This window comes from Capra hircus, chromosome 29, assembly GCF_001704415.2.
Source record: "Capra hircus breed San Clemente chromosome 29, ASM170441v1, whole genome shotgun sequence".
In the NCBI taxonomy this organism is placed as follows: domain Eukaryota; kingdom Metazoa; phylum Chordata; class Mammalia; order Artiodactyla; family Bovidae; genus Capra; species Capra hircus.
Window position 1 is genome coordinate 27,674,193 of NC_030836.1, and position 16,359 is coordinate 27,690,551.

At 53.9% G+C, this 16,359-nt stretch overlaps 1 protein-coding gene across 1 annotated transcript; it reads right to left on the minus strand.

Moving 5' to 3' along the window:
* Positions 698-15,361, minus strand: ROBO4 (roundabout guidance receptor 4). The gene is made up of 18 exons (XM_018043449.1): positions 15,164-15,361; positions 14,256-14,585; positions 13,893-14,050; positions 13,610-13,730; positions 12,968-13,095; positions 12,646-12,874; positions 12,285-12,397; positions 11,429-11,597; positions 11,102-11,287; positions 10,953-10,995; positions 8,460-8,596; positions 8,074-8,337; positions 3,893-4,000; positions 3,573-3,711; positions 3,194-3,439; positions 2,707-3,065; positions 1,483-1,689; positions 698-1,345 (listed from the first exon to the last, which is right to left on the minus strand). Exons 1-18 carry the CDS (start codon positions 15,225-15,227, stop codon positions 1,335-1,337), a joined length of 3,012 nt encoding a protein of 1,003 aa, XP_017898938.1. The 5' UTR covers positions 15,228-15,361; the 3' UTR covers positions 698-1,334.

Genomic DNA, 16,359 nt, shown 5'->3' on the forward strand with positions numbered 1-16,359 from the left:
AGCTTTGACCTCTCCTGCCAGTTTGACCAAAGTGTATACAAATCTCTTTTTCTCATTTGCTCTGGCATATGAAGTTGGCATGTTTTCAAAAGGGGTTTGACCAGGAAACTAGAAGAAACTCCTAAAAAGGAAAAGCAGACAGTGGAACGGATGTGTATCCGGCGGGGCACTGAGTCCTCAGCCTGAGATCAGGACCCCGGTCGTGCTGAGCTGTATGCTCGCAGCGTGTGGATTCTGCCCCCGACCTTTCCCTCCAAGAGAGGAGGGTAAAGCCCTGCCTGCCCTCCGGTGGTTTTCTGTGGCTCAGGCTCTGCAGGTCCTGCTCCTCCTCCATTTCTCTGCTCTGTTCTTTGAAGGGTGTCCACCAGCCAACCATTACAGGTGGTTCCTACCTTTCGTGAAATGGAGCTACTTCGTACATTTTAAGAAACTGTCTGGGACTGGTCTTGGGGGCTGGGATTGCTGAAAGCAGGAGTCATCTTCATGGGATGAGTTGCTAAGACCCGCAGAACCTGGAAACACCCTCATCCCTGCCTTTTCTGGATTCTGCTTAAAATCTGAAAGATGCAGGGAATTCTCCCCTTGATAACAGAACAGAAAAAAAGAGTGACACCGGAGGGTCAGCGAATGCCTGATGCTCTTCTAACCCAGGTGCCCTCTGCAGGATACGGTGCTCCACGGAGTGATCTCACAGAACTCAACTCATCGCAGCTTTATGGTATCAAATTCCTCAGTGACAACAGTATCAGGAGGGTGCATTCGTCCCACTTCAGCTTCCTCCCTGGATTCATCTTGAACCCTTTGCATTAGTGCCGAGGTCGGGCCTCACTGCCTCAGTGGAGCCCCTCTTTATGTCCCTTCACAGTGTGGTTGGGACGAGACCAGGAATGGACCGGAAAAGGCTGAGAGGAGGCCCTGAAATGCTCCCTGCTCCACAGTCCTTTCCCGTGAGCCAGTGTTGTCCTCCAGGAAGACGTCTGGCTCCTCCACTTCCTGTGACCCAGGCGGGTGGGGCGGGGAACACACAGGATTGAGGGCTGCCTCTCCAGCCAAAATGACCTGATTGTGGGCATGGATGGAGCAGAGGGAAAGGCAGGGGCTGCAAGCCAGGGGGAGATAACATTTTGCTCCTGGAGGCTGCAGGTCCGCTTTGTTCTTATTTTGTTTTGCTTTCATTTGTTCCCACAATCCGGGAGGGAGAACGCCAGAGGCCAGGCAAGGTGGACCCCCACAACTGCAGCGAAGCATAGGCCGAGACCCGCGGTCCACAGTCCCGGCCAGTGGCTGATGGGAGAGGAAGGTCTAGTTCTCATCTTGGCAGTCGGGCGGTCAGTTCAGGAGGAGTCTAGGAGAAGTTGAAGGAGGTGGAGTTATCCCCCGCTGCTCCTTATCGCTCCTTCCAGACCCCTCTTGACTCCCCTGAACCATGATAAAACCCCTCCGGTCAAGATGGATCGCTGCATCAGCCAACGAGACACTTACCGCCAGCTTTGGGCACAGGAGAGCTGAGCTGACTTTTCTGGGAAGAGATCCGAGATTCAGGTAGCCAGGGAGGCAGCCCCCTTCCCAGCCACTGGGTGGGATTTTTCTCAATGTCCTCCAACCAGTCTGACCTCCACTCCCACGGGGTCAGGGAAAGGGTGGAAGTCAGAGAGAGGTCGTCCCGAGGGGAGGGAGGTGACGAAGCGTCTGTTAGGGAGGGTAGAGATTTCTGTGGAGGGTTGGCCTTCACTCTTGGGGACTAGTTTAGGGCAGAAGATGTGGGGCTGCTTAAGGCATACACCTGACCCTAGACAGAACCCAGTCCCACTTGGTGCCTCATCCCAGTGCCACATCCCCAGGGTCCTCCGCCCTAGGGAGAGGAAGACGTTCATGGATTTCTTCGAGACAACAGCTTGAACTCTCTTCTCCCAACTCGGCCCTGGCTTTCTGTCCTAGGTAATTCCTGCTCTCCTGTTTGCCACAATCCTGACTGCTTTTTTAGGGGGAAGAATGTAGAGTTAGGGTTTGAAAGCTAGGTCTAGGGGATATATGTCCGAGGAAGGGAACACTGAAGGGGCCAGGGGAGTCCTCACTACCTGCCGTTGACTCGGGGACGATGGTCCTGACCTGCTAGACAAACAAAACAGGGAGCCCAGCATCACCTCACCCGGCCGTAGATGGGAGAGGAAGAAGGCTTTGACAGCTCAGCGGGATGTAAGAGACAGAACAGTACTTCCCACGGTGGACGAATCTGTCACTGGGCTGGGGAGGGCAACCTCTCCCGCACCCCACATTTGGTAAGAGGAAGGTAGCAGAATGGACCATACAACTGGCTGCCTCCGGGCCTTGTTTTTTGTTTTGTTTTGTTTTTTTTTAATTATTTATTTGATTGTGTTGGGATGCTGGATCTAGTTCCCTGACCTGGTTCTGAACCCGGAACCCCTGCACAGGGATCATGGAGTCTTAGCCACTGGACCACCAAGGAAAGTCCCTGCCTCTGGGCTTTTAACTTGCACAGTTTATCCTTGTTCTGGGTGATCCTGGGCAAGTTAATAAACCTATGGGACTTATAGTTCCCTCATTTGGAAAAGAATGATAAAGAATATTCCTCAGAGAGCTGCTGCGAATGCTGAATATATGGAAGGCACTTGGCCTGGGGGCTGGGACATAGTGACAATGGTGAGGATACTTCGACTCTTTGTCAAGGACAGTGATCTCACGTACCCGTGAAGACGCAGTCTGCTTCCCTCGGCTCCAGACCAAAGCCAAAGCTGTCTGCAGCCACGGCCAGGGCCCGGGCGAAGTGGGCATCAGCCAGGAAGGAGCCATCGGAGGAGCTGACCAGGCTGGCTCTGGCGCTGGGGCCGTTGTCCTCTGAGGCTGAGCCCCAGCCGTTGGCCAAGGAGCCCTCGCTGGGGGTGGGTGTGAGGCAGGGCCGAGGTGGGCACAGCAAGCCCCTCACCTCGGACCCCACCCCTCCTCCAGGCCTGCCCATGTCCGCTAGGTCTGAGGCCGTGGGGACGCTGATGTAGCCATAGGTGATGGGAGGGGAAGGCGCCCTTGGCATCGGAGAGACACTGTTCCTAGGGAGAGGTCAAAGGGGAGATGGCATGCTGTTGGGCAGGGGCAGAAACAGTCCAGTGAGGAAGGTGGAAGGCACACTCCTGTCTCCAGCTTATCTGTATCCTCTGGCTGCCCTCTGGCCACTCACCTGGGGGTCTCCTCACCCTCACTGAGCTCCAGGCACAGGGCCACCTCCTCAGGGGTCAGCACACTGTCCTGATCCTCCCCCAGGGACGACAGCGATGAGCTGGACAGGCGGCTGGATGCTGGGCTGGGACCAGAGAGGGAAGAGGCCTGGGGGCTGGAGAGGTGGAGGGTACTGGAGGGAATGAGGGCAGGGACGGGGGCTGCTGGCGGTGGAGGGGAGGTGGGGGCTGGGGACTCCACCGAGTGCCTGTTTGGGGTAAGACAGCAGGATGGTTAGTGCAGTTCTTCCGGTCCCTGCCGCCCCTCCCGCAGGCCCGCTCAGCAAACACCTCCCACGTCCCCAGTGCCCCTCCCTGCTTCCTGACCCCAGGCCCTCTTACTGGGTCTGTTGACTCTGAGTGGGGGGTCCACGGGGAGCGAGGGGTACTGGGGGCAAAGGGCGAGTCATCAGCTCACTGGAGGAGCTGAGGAGCTGTGGTCCCAGCGCCCGCCAGGCCACCAGAGCACGGGGCACAGCTCCTGGGGAACAAGAGCCTGGGCGTGAGATCACAGAACCCTCACAGCCCCCAGGCCGCAGCTTGTCTGTCCCCACCCCGCACAAAGCCAGCCTCCTCAGGGACAGGAGAAGCCAGATGGAGGGGCTGGTGGGCCCCACACCACGCCTCACTCCCTCATTTGCCTCCCAGGGCCCTCCACTCACCTGGGCTTTGGGAAAAGTTCTTGGAGCCTCTGTTGCCCAAGTCGCAGGCCCAGAGCTCCGCAGGGTGGCTGGCCCGGAGCAGTGGGGAGCTGTTCGCCTGGTGCAACTCTGCAAAACAAAGAGTTGAGGGGCTGGTGGCCAATCCAGGTGGGCCTTTCAGATCCCAGCCATAGGCTCTGTCTTCAGCCTGATCATCCACTTAAGCTTTTCTCTGAATCCAGAAAGAAGAGAGAATAATCTCCCTCCATCCAGGCAGCTGTGATATAACAATGGAAGGAGCACTAGGCTTGGAGTTAAATCACCTGACTCATAGCCTGGTTCGGCCGAATAGTAGCTGTGTGACCTCAGATAAATGCATCAACCTTCCTGAGCCTGTTTTGTTTGTAAGCAGCCACTTCAAAGGATGGTTTTACCAAGCAATTGAAAACAGATTGGAAAGTTGCTGGCATCTAATAGATAATTTTAAAAACAATGCTGGGGATTTCCTTGGTGGTCCAGTGGCTAAGACTCTGCACTCCCTATGCAGGGGGCCGTGTTTGATCCCTGGTCAGGGAACTAGATCCCACATGCTGCAACTAACAGCTGGCTGCAACTATAATAAAAGATCCTACGTGTTGCAGCTAGGACCCGGTGCCAAAAAAATAATTTTAAAAAAACAACCTGTCTACTGTGTACATGACAATTTCCTGATCTCTGTATCCTCACATCACTACCTCCTACTTTAATGAATTTTGAGTCTGTGAAGGCAAGTACTCTTTCTTTCCTTGGAGAGAATCTGTTCATTTCCACTTCTCATGTGGTATATATTTCACATGGCTCTGGATAGTCTTGTCCTGATAAACCCAGTGTCTCTCTCTTGGAGAGATGAGTTGAGCTCTCAAGTTGAGCTGAATGAGGAAGACAAAAGATGGGAGCCCCAGACCAGCCAGGTATGACGAGAGAGAGTCAGCTAACGGGAAGAGGAACTTTAGAGTAGGGCAATGCGTTGTTCTCACCCAGGTGGGCAATGCCTTGCCTGTGGATATTCAATATGTGTTAAGTGAATGAGTGAATGGATGGATGATATTAGAGGCGCAGGTGTAAACACAAGGTGAGAAGAATCATGTATGAGATGGCAGCTACCATCCGGCCCACGTGGCCACTTAGGAGACAAGGCTCTGAGTAAATCGTGGCAGTACAATAGCCCTGGCAGTGTGCACAGACTTCATCAAGCCAAAACCAAAATGGATCTAAGTTTAAGCCAGAAGAGAAACGGAGTGATAAAAGGAAGGGATTTCCCCAAGACCTGGACTAGGAGAACATCAATCAAAGAAGAAAAGAAATAGCCTTATGATCAAAAGCCCAAAGCCCAGTTAGGAAAGGGGAGCAGAGACCAGGCAGGACTCCCGACACAGAGCTGTCAGTCTAATATAAAAGATGTGGGGGCCAGGATGGGCAGGTTCAGAGTGGGACAAAGCATTCATCAAGGATCCGTCTGGGCCCTAGAAGCCCATGTACAGTGGCCGGACCTTCTAAGCCACTGGATGAAAACTCACACAATGGCTAGGCTTCCTCCACCAGAGTTTCCTTTTGCACTTTGGCTGGTTTAGCTTTTACTCATTTCCTTTGATTGTTGTATGACCCAGGGAGCCCTGGAGGCCAGCTTTTAGTGCTCCAACCCCACTCTCACCCGCTTTGTCTTGTCTTGGGCCTGGCTTCTTGCCTAAGCTCAGAAGTGGGGGCGCATGCTGTTGGTGTTGATTTGTGTGGAAGGTGAAGGGAAAAGGCTGTATTTATCCCAGCTCATTTTATTTCTTCTAAAGGATTTTTGGAACCCCCCGCCAAAAAAAAAAAAAAAAAAAACACCACTCACACACACACACACACACAAACCCTGCTTTCCACCTTGCTTGGAATCACTTGAACTTAGTGTCAAAATTATTTGAATTAAACTGTTATCAAAGTGAGGTGGAATCTTGTTGGGTATACCTGAATTGTGATAGATATTTGTTTGAGTGAATTATTTTACGAGGATATTCAATATATGTATTGGCAAAGTGAACTAAGAATCTGACATAATGGATGAGACAGCTGTTGTCAGACTATTAGCATAGAGGTAAAAAAATCCAACTAGGCTCAGATAATAAGGAAAAGGAATAAGTAGCTCAAGGAGAGGCACCGAGAGAGACTGCCAGTGTTCAAAGACAAAGAATCAGCAGACTTTTGGACTAGATGATAGCAGTAGGGGAGCTCCGTGCCTCTGGATGAGATATTTTCCCCCCACTATCAGGCTGTACTGCGTAGCCTGTGAGGTCTTAGCTTCCTAACCAGGGACTGAACCTGTGACCCCTGCAGTGGAAGTGCAGAGTCTTAACTGCTGGACCACAAGGGAAGTCCCTCTGGATGAGACCTTGTGGTTGTTGCTGTTGCCCACCAGCCCAAGGGAGTTACTATGCTGACCCCATCCTGGAGCAGTGATGGCGTGGAGCCGGATGACGGAGAAAACGGGTGTAATGAGGACCTAAATCTCTAAGTGAGATTAGGAAACTTCATCTCAGAACGGGAACCTTTCTTAACAACTGACCGTAGGAAGTTGCTCCTCTTTTTGGGCTAGCATTTATGTTTTCAAGTGGGACATACATTATATTCAAATCAGTGTGGTTATCCATGAAAAAACTACTTTAAAAGTGAGATTTATGCAACCTCTTTTTAGCTGGTTTTTCATGATCACAGAAGATTCTAATGCAATAGCTCTGAGGCAAAGCTGGAAAGGATGCCAGCTTTGCTAATATTTAGAGTCATAAAATTCTGGATATTGGCCAAGTCCTTAATTACTCTAAATCCATCTTTATCTTGATAAAAGTTGGATTATATCCACTTAACAAAACTGGCTGCTGAATGTTTATAAATCTTACTAATCAGTACAGGAGGCTCATGGAGATGGCAGAGAGTGAAGTCAATGTTCAGAAATGGAGAAACAGAGTCAGCGAGAGAACAGTTTCCCCAGGGGTGCTCCCAGAGAGATTCAAAGTAACTTTTGGAAGCAGATGATTCTGGTTTCAAATTTGAGAGCTGCAGCTTATGGATGTAGGGTTTTAAACAAGCTACCCCATTCTGATCCTCTTTCCTTATCTGTAAAATTAGAGAAATAACACCTTACCAATGTGTTGTGAGGATTCAATAAGGTAACAAATATGAGTAAGGCACCTAACATAGAGTAGTTGCTGAAGAAATAGAGACTATACTTATTTCTCTCTGGAAAGTCAAAGCAGATAGCCGGAAGTCAGAAGAGAAATCTGGACAGAAACGAAATGCTCATTCTCTGGGACGCGAGCTGGGAGTCAGTACCGGGGCAAGACACATACATCGTGCATAGCACATATGTACACATTACATAGTACAGAGGTCATGCAAGCCTGAGGTTTCGTGCTAGCACTAGCCACACTCCTCCAGGTTCTAGAATTACCCATGTGCTGGTCAGGCACGTTCATTAGACTTGGAGCTGGTAGAGAGCAAGGATTCTGTTTAGTATCACTGTGTTCCCCCATCCCCTATCCCACCCCTGTTGCTGCTGCTGCTGCTAAGTCGCTTCAGTCATGTCTGACTCTGTGTGACCCCAGGGACGGCAGCCCACCAGGCTCCCCCGTCCCTGGGATTCTCCAGGCAAGAACACTGGAATGGGTTGCCATTTCCTTCTCCATCCCACCCCTAGTGGTGCTTATTCAGTATTTGCTGAATTGAGCTGACTGCAGAAACAGGGCTCAGTGCTGGTGTGCAAAACCCAAGCAAGAGCCCCATGTAAAGAAAGTCTGAGGCCTAGGGCTTCCCTGGGTAGTCCAGTTGTTAAGAATCTGTTGGCAATGCAGGGGCCATGGGTTTGATCCCTGGTCAGGGAGGTAGGATCCCACATGCCTCGTAGCAACCAAGCCTACTGGCCGCAACTACTGAAACTTCCACAAAAAGAGAGAGAGTCCGTGCACAGCAACAAAGATGATGCATGAATTAAAGAAGATCCTGCGTGGCTCAACAAAGACCCAAAGAAAGAAAGAAAGAAAAACTGAGGCCAGCATACTCCTGTCTGGGTGCACGGTAATAGGTGCCCATTAGGACAGACTGTGGGTAGAGGGCAGCCCACGATTAGCACTGAGGCTCCTGTCCCCCATACACCCAGATTCAGGCTGCGTGCATCCTCCCATCCTTACCCTGCTTCTTTCTGGCCTTCCAGGCCTCTGCAGGGGCCAGAGACAAGCGTGGGGAAGAGAGGCCCCGGCGGCCACAGAGGCTGTCCGAACTGGGCCAGGGGCTGGAGAGCTGAGCCAGCTGGGGTGTGAGCCGCCTGGCAGCTGGGGCCTGGGGGCTTGGCCGGGCTGGGGGGCTGGAAGGCCCCTCGGCGATGAGGGAGCCATAGAAAGTGCTGGTGTCAGGAAGCAGGGGCACCCCAGGGCTTCGGGGATCCCAGGAGATCACTGAGGTAAAAAATGACAGGAGGGATTATGGTGAATGCAGCCCACCCATGCCCCCCTTTCTCCAGCACCCCGGCTCAGCTGCTAGGCCCCCTACGCCCACCCCTGGGGGAGGGCATGCTCACAAGAGCGGCGACCATCTAGCGGGTCCCGGGGGTCCACTCCCAGCCGACTGCTGAGGCTGCTGCTGCTGCTGAGGTCTCGAGAGCCCGAGGTGGAGCGCCATGTGTCCGCTAGCCAGGGGGAGTCGCTGTGATCCATCCTGGACAATGGGGGGTGGGGTAGAGAAGCAGGTGGAGGGAAAATGTGATAGGTCAAGACCTGAGCTCAGCAGGTAGCAGAAAGGGTAGAGTAGATGGCGGTACCAGCTTTATTCTCACTGCTTTTCAGGCCCCCACAGACTCCCTTAAGATCTCTGATCTGCTGTCCCAAACGCAGCGACCCTTTCTTATCCTGAGATCAGAGGACGTCCAAGTTGCCCCAGAGCTGGGAGGTATCACAGACAGATGGCTGTGTGCTGAGACAGAAAGAGTACACATCGGGAGCCAGATCTGGTGCCGCCTAGCTGTGCAACCCGGGGCCAGCTCAGTCTATTAGCCTCTCTAAGCCCTGGTTCCTCCAACAGTAAGACCTTCCTCACAAGGCTGATGCTGTAAGCTGAGATGAAGTGAGACATCACTCGGCCAGGAGTGCAGGAGTTTGCAACCTGAATATTGGCTCCTCTGTCTCTAGCCTGGTTCCCTTTGGATGGGGGGCCATGCCGGCGGGAATCAGACCAAAGCACTTCTCTGCCTAAAACCCTCAGTGGCTCCCCATGTACGAAGATGGAGCCCAGCTGCCTAGCGTGGCTAACAGGGCCCTCATTGGCCTAGCTTCCAGCTCCTCAGCTTTATCTTTTGCTCTGATCTATCCTATACCAGAGGCCCTAGCCCAACCAAAAGGCTTGTCTTTCCCTATAAATAGCAGGCTATTTCTTGCTATTCCCTTGGTCTTTCCTCTTTATTTCAGCTTTAACATTTTTTTGTGTGTGTGTGTGGTTTTTTTTTTTTAAATATAATTTCTTTACAGTGTTGTCTTAGTTACTGCTGTACAATGAAGTCAATCAGCCATATACTTACATATATCTTCTCCCTCTTGGACCTGCCTCCCACCCACCCCCATCCCACCCTCTAGATCACCAGAGAGCCCCGAGTTGAGCTCCCTGTGCTTTATAGCAGCTTCCCACCAGCTCGCTATTTTATACCTGCAGTCAGGGGAAATGTGAAAGTTCCCCACCCAGCCCCCTCCTTGTACTCATACGTGTTTCTGCACTCCCAGTTCGGGATTGCATTTATGCTAGTGTGCCTGTCTCGGCTAGACTGAGTGTTCTCCTGGCAGACAGCGACTCTTCTAAAGAAATGAATGAACAAGGTGATCAGAATGGAATCTCCCTTGAGGCAAAGGATGATGTTCCAGGGGAGACAGGGAAAGTTCAGGAAGGCTCAGACTAAGCCCAGGAAGTAGCTGGAAGAGAAAAACCAGGGAGGACAGAACAACACAGGAACACAGTATCAGCCAGCACAGAACCTTGCTCTGGGCTGAGAGACTGACAGCAAAAGGGGAGCCTGAGAGCTGGCCCTTAATAGGCGCTTGATGCACTCCTGTTGAAAGATGCAGATGTGGAATGTGAAATCTCTCAGATGAACTCTAATGAGATAAACAGCAGGAGAAGGTGGGCAGAGGTGAAGTGGTTTAGTGCAAAACTCAGCCAATAGGAGAAAACAAAGGATGTTTTGTTTCTTAGTGTCTTGTCTCGTAACTGGAGACTTGCTCTGGCAGCCAAAAGCACTCAGAGCAGATGGATGGATACCTGCAGGCGGGCTGCGTTATTGAGAACAAGGAGTAAGAAGTTTCACATAGGGACAGAGTGCCCTCTGCTGGAACTGTGGGTGGATTAGTGTGAAAGAAAGATGCCTCAATGGGGGTAGGTGATTGCTGAACTCAAAGGTACCGCTAGGTCTAGGTCGATGCTGAATGTACAGAGAGAATTAGAAATCAGACTGGTCCTCCCGTGCTAGTTCTTCTCCATCCAGCAGGAGAGTGCAGTAAGTATTAATGAGAGCTCAGTACAAGAGCACCAGATTAGGGGTTCAGAAGGCACGTACTGGCCATGTAACCTTGTCTGGGTGGGGCCACTCACCTGTCAGATGGTGTGATATTGACATTAATGAAAGAGAAATTAATTCTCACTTGAAGTTCAGGGGAGATTCAGGTGTTAGGATGACAAATTGCCTGGCGGGAGGGGAGACGGGGCTTCCCAGGTGGCGTTAGTGGTAGAGAACCCGCCTGCCAATGTAGGAGATGTAAGAATTGTGGGTTCAGTCCCTGGGCTGGGAAGGTCCCCTGGAGGAGGGCCGGACAACCCACTCCAGTATTCTTGCCTGGAGAACCCCACGGACAGAGGTGCCTGGGGGGCTACAGTCCACGGGGTTGCAAAGAAGTGCCTGGTGGGCTACAGTCCATGGAGTCACAAGGAGTCAGACACAGCATGCAGGGGAGAGGAATGCTTCAACCAGTTCTCTGTCCCAGCTCCACTGTCCCTCGGCCCCTCCCTCATCTCTGCCCCTTTCCTGTCTCACCTGTGTTTTAAGATGGCATCTTCACTGGTGTACCTGTACAGACCTGGGAGAGGGCAGGAGGAAGGGTCAGCCCAGAGTCTCCAGCACCTGGCTAGAGGCCCAAAGCTCTGGCCAGCCAGTCCACCTGCGAGGGCGCTTCACCTGCTCACCTGGGCCCAGGCGCACCCCAGCTCGGCGCCGGCGGTGGATGCACACGGCAGTGCCCAGCAGCAGCAGCCACAGCACGACGCCCCCGCTGGCAATGACCTCTGGCCGCTTCAAGGCTGCCCACAGCTGCTCCAGGGTCCATGGGCTATGCGCACTGGGTTGCTGGGCAGCTCGCTCCATGGCCTGCTCTGTAAGGGAATTCGAGCTCAGGATGAGGCAATGAAGGTGGGCAGACAAGGGGGGAGGAGCTGGCAGCATGAGCAGGGAGAGGGAATGGTGGAAAGGGGGCCGGGATGGGTCTGGGTGGGGCCAGAGGGCACTGTCCTCACCTAATAGGAGGCAGACAGGGCTGCTGGGCTGCCCAGCGCCTGCGCCAGTGACTGCAGCCACTTGCACGCAGTAGGAACCTGACATGTGCGTGGCAATCTCCAGCTGGGTCTGCTCACCCACCACGGTCCAGTTGGCCGGGGGCAATGAGGTGTTGCCCAGGCTCCAGACCTGAAACACAAACGGAGATGAGCTTGCCCCCTCCAAAACCATCACAGCAGTTAAGCCCCTTCATCTGCAGATCAGATTCTGGGTATGTGGCCACCCTGTCCTGGCGTTCACCTGGAAACACCCCCACATGCACCCACCCTTCCTATTTCCTTCTCCCCTACAAAGTGGGTGAGACTTCTCTCTAGACTGACAGAAGAGGGACAAAAGCAATCTTCCGAAGTAGGTGTTAGACCAGTGGTTCACACAGATCAGTGTGATTTAGGATTACTTGGAGGGTTTGTTAAAATCCAGATTGCCAGACTCATCTCTGACATTCTGACCCGCAAAGCCTGCCAACGGACCAGAGGATCTGCATTCTAACAAGTTCTCAGACAATGCTGATGTTGCTGGTCCAGAAATCACACTCTGGCACCACTGCCTTAGAAATGGAGAGCCAGTCACAGCCTGGTTTGGTCCCTGTTCTGTTTTCCCGCACTTGTGACCCTAGCCTAACTTTCCATGTCTGTAGACCTGGGATAACAACCCAGGATGGGCTGTGAGATGAAATGAGGTCATGTGGCTAAGCGCTTGGCAGTGTCTGGCAAAGAGTAGAGTCTGTGCTCCACTGGGCAGGTGCCATTTCTTAGTGCCCAGAGCCAGGGAAGAGGGAAGTCTTGGCAATACTACGGCAATACTACTTGGGGGTACCTGGTAGCCACGGATGATGCCGTTGTGGTTTTCAGCAGGTGGTGGGACCCAGCTCACAAGGATACTGCTGTTGCCAGGTTTTAGGGTCACCTCCTGGGGAGGGGCACTGGGCACTGAGGGGGAGGGAGACAAGCTGTAAGGAATGCTGAAGGAATCCTCGGGAATCTCTTTTAGAGAAAAGAGCAGGACTGGAGACATAAGGTCCGAGCTATACTGACAAGAACAAGAGCTTCTCTCAGCTCTGTTTTCAGAGCCAGGACAAGAGGGGGCCCAGGAGTGGAAGCCACTATTCCTCTTCCTCCTGACTACAGAAAGGGGCTGGGGGGTATATCACTGGGTTCTGGAAGCATCTGTTCCTGACCTTGTTCAGGCAGCCTCAGGAGCAGCACGTTGCTGTCGGGGCCTTGAGCGCGGCCAGAGGACGGTCTCACTTTGAACTCGTAGTCTTGGCCCCAGTGGAGGCCCCCAAGCTCTGCGCTCTGCCAGCCAGCCAGCAGGGCCTCTGCCCACGGGGCTCCCTGGCCCCCAGGGGCGGCCTGGGTCCTGAACAGGGCCGTGTAGGACTGAGCAGGTGCAGCGGGGCCGCTCACCTGGGGAAGACGGAGGGTGGGGAGGACTCAGGGCTCTTGGGAGCAGCACTTTCCGGAGCTGTGACTGTTCCAGCCCTAGGTCCCGGGCCTCACCTTCCAGCTGAGCCATACAGCTGGCCCAGGCTTGGTGCCCTTCTTGGTGTCTGGGTTCAGCAGGGTCACGTTTTCCAGCTGAATGTGCACAGCCAGAAGCTCCAGGGGCTCCTTGTAGTCCCGGGGCTCTGGGAGCACACAGGTTGGGGATGGGCTCATAGGTCAGGGGGAAGAAATTAAAGAGTGGAGCATACCTCAGCCACAAAGGAGCCAGAACTCCCAGACTGCCCCCGTCATGAGCTCTCCAACGTCTATCCGTCCTCAGATGGAGGATGATGATGATTTAGCAGCTCAGTCGTGTCCGACTCTTGCAACTCCATGGACTGTGGCCCACCGGGCTCCTCTGTCCACGGGATTCTCCAGGCAAGAACACTGGAGTGGGTTGCCATTCCCTTCTCCAGGAGATCTTCCCGACCCAGGGATCAAACCTGGGTCTCCTGCACTGCAGGGAGATTCTTTACCAACTGAGGGTAAAGGAAGCCCTCAGATGGAGGAACCGCCCCTAAATGAGGTCCCCACCACTCTGACCCTGATCCTGGGTCAAACCCCCACATCCCCTAACCCCAGCCCAAACCAGAGGGCACCACGCTAACTGGTGCCCCCAACCTTGGCCCTGGCCTTTGCCGACCGCCCTCCCCTTACCCTGGATGGACACCCTGGCCACCCGGCTCTGCCGTTGTCCTGCACTGTTGGTGGCCACACACATGTAGGTCCCCGCGTCACTCTTCTCTGCTCTTGCCATCAGCAGGGAGCCTTGGGACACCTGTTAGGACCAGGTGTCTTGTGAAGTCTCCCACGTGGGGAGGAAGGCTGCCCCTTCCTCAAATACTGCAGGAGACATGGGGCTGGGGGGTTGGGGTCAGGCCTTCCGGTGTACACAGCTGTGGCCTGGACAGGATGAGGTTTGGGAAGGGGCTACACTCACCGAGTGCCGCCCTGGCTGCAGGGCCAGGGGTTTCTCATCCTTCCACCATGAGACAGTGGGCTCTGGGTGGCCCCAGGGTGGCTCGCACTGCAGAAGCACCTGCTCGCCCACTGCAGCCACTGTGTCCCGAGGCTGGACCTGGAAATCCTCCTGGAGGACTGTGAGGAGGACAGAGGGCTGGCACGCAGCAGGCCCCAGCCCTTCCATCCAGGCCCCACCTTGGCACTGCCAACCTGCTCTGTATAACCTACCCTTGGGCTCTGCCTTGTGCTAAACTCTTCAGAGCCCCACCTCCCAGGTCTCCCATCTAGGACCGCCCCGTACCCAGCCCTCCCCTCCCAAGTCTCCCCACCCAGGCCTCACCAGCCATGGACAGCCGTGCGCCCCGGCTCACTGCTGTGCCCAGCCGGTTGCTGGCCTCACAGGTGTAGACTCCCAGGTCCGTGGATCGGGTGCGGTCATCGTGGGCACGTCCCCGGGGAGGGGGCCGCAGAAGCAGGAGGGTTCCGTCCGGGAGGAGGTGGTGAACGTCTGGGGGCACCATGCTCAGGGGGTGCCCGTCCAGCAGCCAGCGGATGGTGGGAGGTGGCTGACCTGAGGCCCGGCAGCTCATCCTGGCCGGGTCGGGGCCCTGGAACAGCTGGTCCTCAGGATGGACTAGGATCTGGGGTGGGAAATCCTGGGCCATACTTCCTGGGGAGAGAAAAGGAGGCGGGGCCCAGTCCGACTACCAGTAGGGCCCCCAAACCCCTGCATGTCTCATCTGCCTCCTCGTGTCTGAAAACGAGTTCCCAAATAACATACTGGGGACATGAGGGCGATCTGGTTGTCACATTTGTCACCCCAGGGTTGCCTCGGCTGATCTGGCTGGCTAGGCGGGCGTCCCCTTCTTCCCTCACCACTCTGTGTGTGTCCCTCCCGAAGCTATGCTATCAGGCAAAGAGGACGACTGTCCATGATAGAGAAGGACCGGTCTTCAGTCAAGACTACAAGCTGTGCTCTCCTGCTAGCACCTCCAAACAAGCTCCTAGATAACATGCTGGGAGGGAGGCGAGAGGGTCAGTGTGCACGCGTGGCACGCAGTGAGGGCCTGTGGAGCTCTCAGTCTGTTTGTCTCTCTGTCTCACACTTAACAGCACCACCATCATCATCATCATTGTCTCTGCTACCCCCTCCGCCAAAGGGAAACAGGCGTAAGGGCCTCCCCCACCTCAGCCAGGACTTGGATCAGGGGTGCGCGGCTAGGAGCGGGGAGGCCCAGCCGTACTCACCCGTGAGGAGCAGGAGAGGCAGGGCCCAGTGGACCCTGAGGAGGCACGCTCCTCCAGAGCCCATGGCTGCTCTCGGGGCTCTGAGCTCGTCCGCAGCACTTGGTCCTACTGCTCTGAGCTCATAGCGGCGGGGGAAGGAGGGGCGGGGCGGGCTGGTGGTGGTTGTTTGTGACCGAGACTCTGCCCCAGGAGGGAAGCAGCTTTGAGGAAACCGATGCTTCCTGCCCGGGCTTCAGGGCCTTGGAGAACTGGGAGGAGACCAGAGGAGACAGGCTCTATGACCTTGACCCGCATAACCTCTGACTCTAACCTCAAACCCTAGTCTGGGATTTCCTAGAGGTAATCCTAACTGTAACTCCAGCAGTTTTGATCCTTTAACTCCAAGCCTCTAGTGAACCATTCAATCCCAATCCCAATTCCTTTGTTTCCCGATTACTCCTCACCCCTACTCCACTGCTCGAGTGGATTAGAAACCCAGCGCTGAGATCTCAGGGCACGGGCATTCTGAGGCTAAGGGTAGAGAAAAGCGACAAGGAAGAAAACGGTGTGGGGGACAGTGTCTCATGTCCATTTCCCAGGGAGAGGTGGGGTGGTAAGCCAGAAGATAAGCAAGATAAGAGACTCTGGGACAGTCTGGGAGATGCCTACAGTTCACTCCTAGTCAGCCCAGAGACAGACAGATAAACTCCTGGGAGACCTTGGGCAAGTGACTTAACCCTTGAAAGTCAGTTTCCTTATTTGTAAAGAGGGAATAATAATAATAACAACAACAACCATAATAGTTCCTACCTTGAGAGATGAAATAAGAGAAGAGATGAAGCGTAAAATCAACCTAGTACAGTGCCTAATGCTTTGTAAGTGATCAGTAAAGCTTAGCCAGTACTGTGATTTATTTATTTTTATGCACACCCCATTACTGAAACTATTTGAGCATCCTTGGCTGGGATATTTTTTTAGGCCCTGGAAGGATAGCTAAAGTAAATGACCTTTAAGAGTTTTTCCCAGCCCTGGGACTTCCCTGGTGGTCCAGTGGTTAGGAATCCACCTTCCAATGCAGGGCGTGAGGGTTCGATCCCTGGTTCAGGAACTAAGGTCCCACATGCCTGCGGCAAAAAAATAAAATAAAAATAAAACATTTTCCCAGTCCTGAAATATTGTGTTTATAGCAGACAGACCTGTAGCTTCTGAGCCTGCAA